This window comes from Thalassophryne amazonica, chromosome 12, assembly GCF_902500255.1.
Source record: "Thalassophryne amazonica chromosome 12, fThaAma1.1, whole genome shotgun sequence".
Lineage (NCBI taxonomy): Eukaryota > Metazoa > Chordata > Actinopteri > Batrachoidiformes > Batrachoididae > Thalassophryne > Thalassophryne amazonica.
In genome coordinates this window covers 102,034,395-102,039,291 of record NC_047114.1, presented here as the reverse complement: position 1 = coordinate 102,039,291, position 4,897 = coordinate 102,034,395, and the positions used below count along the sequence as shown (strand labels likewise).

General features: G+C 44.1%; 1 protein-coding gene across 1 annotated transcript in view; it reads right to left on the bottom strand.

The window, feature by feature from the left end:
• Positions 1 to 583: 583 nt before the first annotated feature.
• Positions 584 to 4,897, bottom strand: part of LOC117521753 (dnaJ homolog subfamily C member 5-like) — a 17,373-nt gene continuing 13,059 nt past the window's right edge. The window contains 1 exon segment of the mRNA XM_034183097.1: positions 584 to 980. Within this exon segment, the coding sequence (XP_034038988.1) occupies positions 883 to 980 (98 nt within the window). The 3' untranslated portion in view covers positions 584 to 882.

Below are 4,897 nucleotides of genomic sequence, written 5' to 3'. Positions count from 1 at the left end.
TGTCAAAATACTTGAAGAGGTCATGTTGCCTTATGCTGAAGAGGACATGCCCTTGAAATGGGTGTTTCAACAAGACAATGACCCCAAGCACACTAGTAAACCAGCAAAATCTTGGTTCCAAACCAACAAAATTAATGCCTCGCAGATGTGAAGAAATCATGAAAAACTGTGGTTATACAACTAAATACTAGTTTAGTGATTCACAGGATTGATAAAAAAGCAGTTTGAAATATACTTCTATAATATAAGAAATATAAGAAATATACTCAAAACCTGGATTCATCTTTTTAGTCACATAGCACTACTATTATTCTGAACACTACTGTACATGAGCAACAGAAGAACAAAAGTAGGAGAAACATCTAAGAAAGTTCAGGAAAGGAGGACGAGCAGGTTTGGACATGTGATGATAAAAGACAGAACAGGGGAAGACTGAAGGTGGACGAACAGAGGACAGGACGAGTGGAATCATCAGAAGCATCATGTCCTGTGCACATGAGGAATTTTCTCTTGAAACTTGAAAAGAAGCAAATTGTTTTTCTTCCGTTCTGGTTCTGTCTGATCCAGGTTCAGGTCCGGGTTAATTCTTCTCATTTAGAAAGATTCTCATTAAACTAGGACCACTACGACAACATTTGCTGGTTGAGATAATTTTGGGTGAAACATAATCTGGGTCAGAAACTGTGATCTGGTTCTGGATAAAAGAGGATCTGTGGAGCTCTGGGTGTCTCATGAAGACCTGAGCTGACCCAGACCCAGTTTTGAAGTTGATAATGGTGCTCAGGGATCAGGATCAGTTGTGGACATTTGTTTGGACACAGGTCATAAAGGCAGCGCGATGTGTTCACTGTCCCTGCTGATGTTGGATAGACAGTGCTGTCTTCATGTGTATGTCTCTCTGTGTCTGCGCTGTCCCTCAGCAATGAGGGACGTCTTCTCACTGGCGCTAGTCGGCTGCTGAACAACTGGAGCGTCTCCATCTGCAGACACAATGAAAACCATCAGGGGAAAATCCAGGAGATCCTTGTTTAAGGCGGTTAGAGAAGTCCACAGACACAATAAGGACAGACAAACAGCTACACCTGTTTCTGCAGATGAGCATGAAGTGGTGAGAGAAGACGCTTCACTGAGAGAGGACAATGACAGGAAGCAGCCTGTCTGCAGATAAGGACACAAGGTGAACGAAAGATCTATGAAGATTCATACAGCTGTCCTCGTTCTCCACCAGCAACCCAGGGCACATGTGGAGCAGAGACACAGACCTCATGTCCTGATTGGACAAACCAACAAACCCCTCCAGGACTCGAGCTGTGACCCCTGTTACAGGAAGTGTTTGTCTTCCAAGCTTCCATGACACAAGAAACTGAGCATCAACACAATGCTTTGGTACTTTGTATTGATGTGGGCGCCACTACTGAGGTATTACCTAGATTTACAGAATTTGATAGTATCTCACTAGACATGCTGACAGAACTTGTAACATCTACAAAAAGCACAACCTGTTTATTTGATCCTATACCAACAAAACTGTTTAAGGACCTGTGGTCCACTCTTGGGCTGACTGTGCTGGAAATTATTAATCTTTCTTTAACTTCTGGATCTGTTCCTAAATGTTTCAAATCTGCAGTGATTAAACCATTACTTAAGAAACCTAATCTTGACCCTAGTGTATTGAAAAACTATCGGCTGATATCAAATCTATCATTTTGCTCTAAAATTCTGGAAAAAGTGGTGTCACGGCAGCTCGTAGACTATCTTACTGAGAATAATCTCTTTGAGCCACTGCAGTCTGCTTTTAGAAAATATCATTCCACAGAGACGGCTCTCACTAAAGTGGTGAATGATCTTCTGCTTACAATGGATTCAGACACCACTACAGTTCTGTTGCTGTTAGATCTCAGTGCTGCATTTGATACAGTGGATCATCATATTCTACTTGATAGGCTGGAAACTGGAAAATCATTTTGGGATTACTAGGAGTGCCCTTGCATGGCTGACGTCATACTTGACCAGTCATTCTCACTGTGTTTTGTACAGTAACACTACCTCTGTTTGGGGTTCCACAGGGGTCTGTCTTAGGCCCCCTGCTTTTCTCCCTTTATATAGCACCCCTTGGGTACATATTGCGGCGTTTTGGGATTACCTTTCACTGCTATGCTGATGATACTCAGTTATACATGCCGATAACTGCTGGTAATCTCATCCACATAAAATCCTTAGAAGATTGTCTTGCATCAGTGAGAAGTTGGATGTCTAGATACTTCCTACTTTTAAACTCTGATAACTGTTGTGGTTTGCCCCTGGTCTGCTGGTTTTGTCTCTCTGTGTTTTCAGGTGAAGCAGAGGTGGAGCTGCTGGGTGAAGTGGGTGGGTGCATCTGCTGTCAAGCTGCACGTGGGCCCCGCCCCATCTGTCAAGACAGTGCAAGGAATTGACAGAGCGGTGTCTCACAGCTGATCTGCATTCCCCTTGAGTGAGGATTCACAGCTGATGATCATCACCGTCCCAGATTTAACCCCGAACCTGTCATGGGTTCGGGGCCAGAATCTACTGCTACAACAGCTGACATCTGCTGCAGTCCGCCACAAGAACCTCCATGTCCTCTGGGTTGGAACAGGGTTGCTACGGGTTCCCAGTTGTGCTCTTCCATCGCACCCAGCTGGTAACCCGAGCTTATGTTTTCTGTTTGTGTTCTGTATTTGACGTTCCGTCATCACGTTTGGAGCTAATGTCACCTGTTGTGTTCCTGACGTGAGCCTTTGGGCTCATAACTCTTCCTGCTCAGTTTTTCCGGACTGTAATTCCGTGCTCTTGTTGTAACCCTCTCACTGTGGGCTCCCATGTCCATGAGAGTATATGTCTGTGTATTTTCCCACTTGGTAACATGTCATGTTTCTCCTGCCGTGATACTCTAAGTTTCTAAGGAGGACGTTTGTTAATCGTGTTTTTCCCTGCAGGGCGAGCTCCTGCACTAATACCTTATTCCCGTTATGTTGAGTAGATCCTACGGGTTTGTCTACATCACACCTTTCTGTTTCTCATTTCAGTCACGCTGTTAATTTTCAATGTACGTTCATCTCCACGCTGCTCAGCAGATATTCTGTTCTGAGTCCATTCCTTCATGGAGTTTAGTGAATATTGATGGTTAATCTGTAGTTCAGGTTCGTGTGCTGTTCAGGATCAGCGTGCAGTCATCTTATTATGCCACTGGCTGAACCGTTCAGTTAATTATGATCTAATCAGTTGACAGTCTGCAGTGATCCACACACAGCAGCCAAGTTTCTGAGTTAGTGTAACTGTGGTTCTCTGAGTGCAGTTCCCCAGAGACTGTGAGCTGCTCAGTTACTGTATGTATCTAAGCCTGGAACTGGGAGCTGTCATCTGACTTTGTCAGTCTGCCACATGAGCCCACCTTTAGGGTGTGTCATGTAGAACTCAAATCCTGAATGAACAAAGACTTTGATCTGAACTGGACTCCAGAATGAACTGCACCTTTTATCTCCAATCTGGGATGAACTGAGACTTTACTTCTGAACTGAAAGCCAGAATGAACAGAACCTTTAAATCATATGGTTTAGACTCATTTTTGTTTCTTGATGTGTGCACAAATGCACTGTCACTATTCTCATCTTCCCTCTCATTTCTCCCCTGTAGTCCCAGCAGCTCCGCAGACTCCCTTCCCTGACTCCAGTCCCTGTCGTGTGGTCCTGTCAGTCCCGTCCAGTCTTGGTGGTCCATCCTCCGTTGTTCCCCAACTGCGCAGTCCTTCTTTAATAAACTCTTCTTTAAACCTTTGTGTTCCTTACTGCTTGTGCACTTGGGTCAAACACCCAACCCAGTTCTCCGAACCGTGACAGATAACACTAAGATGATGCAAGGCATCGGCATCAATATGACCAGCTAGCGCTTAGCTTGGCTTTGTGTGTCATACATCATACGGACAAAGTGAGGAACCTTGGGGTAATTTTTGATCCTTTGTTGTCCTTTGGCCTCCACATTAGAAATATTACTAGGACTGCTTTCTTCCACCTGCGAAATATAGCGAAGATTCGTCCCATCCTGTCTATGGCTGATGCTGAGACCCTGATCCATGCGTTCATCTCTTCTAGATTGGACTACTGCAATGTTCTATATTCTGGTTTACCGCAGTCCAGCATTAGGGCTCTCCAACTGGTTAAAAATGCTGCAGCCAGAGTTTTGACACGAAGCAGAAAGTTTGATCACATTACACCCATTTTGGCGTCTCTTCACGAGCCAATAAAACTGTTCACCGACTGGCACCTCCCTACCTAGCTGACCTAATTAAACCTTACGTACCGGCCCAGGCTTTATGTTCTCAGGGTGCAGGACTACTTTGTGTCCCTAAGGTGAATAAGAAGTCTGTGGGTCACAGAGTTTTCTCTTATCGTGCCCCTGTTCTGTGGAATGATCTCCCTGCATCAATAAAACAGTCAGATTCTGTGGAGATTTTCAAGTCCAGACTTAAGACACACTTATTTTCCCTTTCATATGGCTAGCATACTGGTACAATATGTTACTATGCTTTTTTACTCTTTTAATTCATTTTATTAGTAACTGGAGCGTGCCGCGGCCTCAACTTTACCTAAATTCTGGGTCTTTTAGTGAAGTTTAGGGCTAGTGGCCGGCGATCACCTTAGTATTTCTTCTGGTTTTCTTGTTGTTTAATGCTGACAAATTATACTGTATTTGTTGTCTTTCTGATGCCTGATTCTGGTTTTTCTCTCTGTTTGAGGTGCAGCTCCATCCAGAGATGGTGTGATGTCTATTTCTGAAACCCTCCTGTCCTGTGCACCGGCAACATTTCCTGTATATTTGTTTTGTGAATTGTTCTGTAATGTGTGTCTGTATCATGGCCCAAACAGAGGGTCACCCCGTT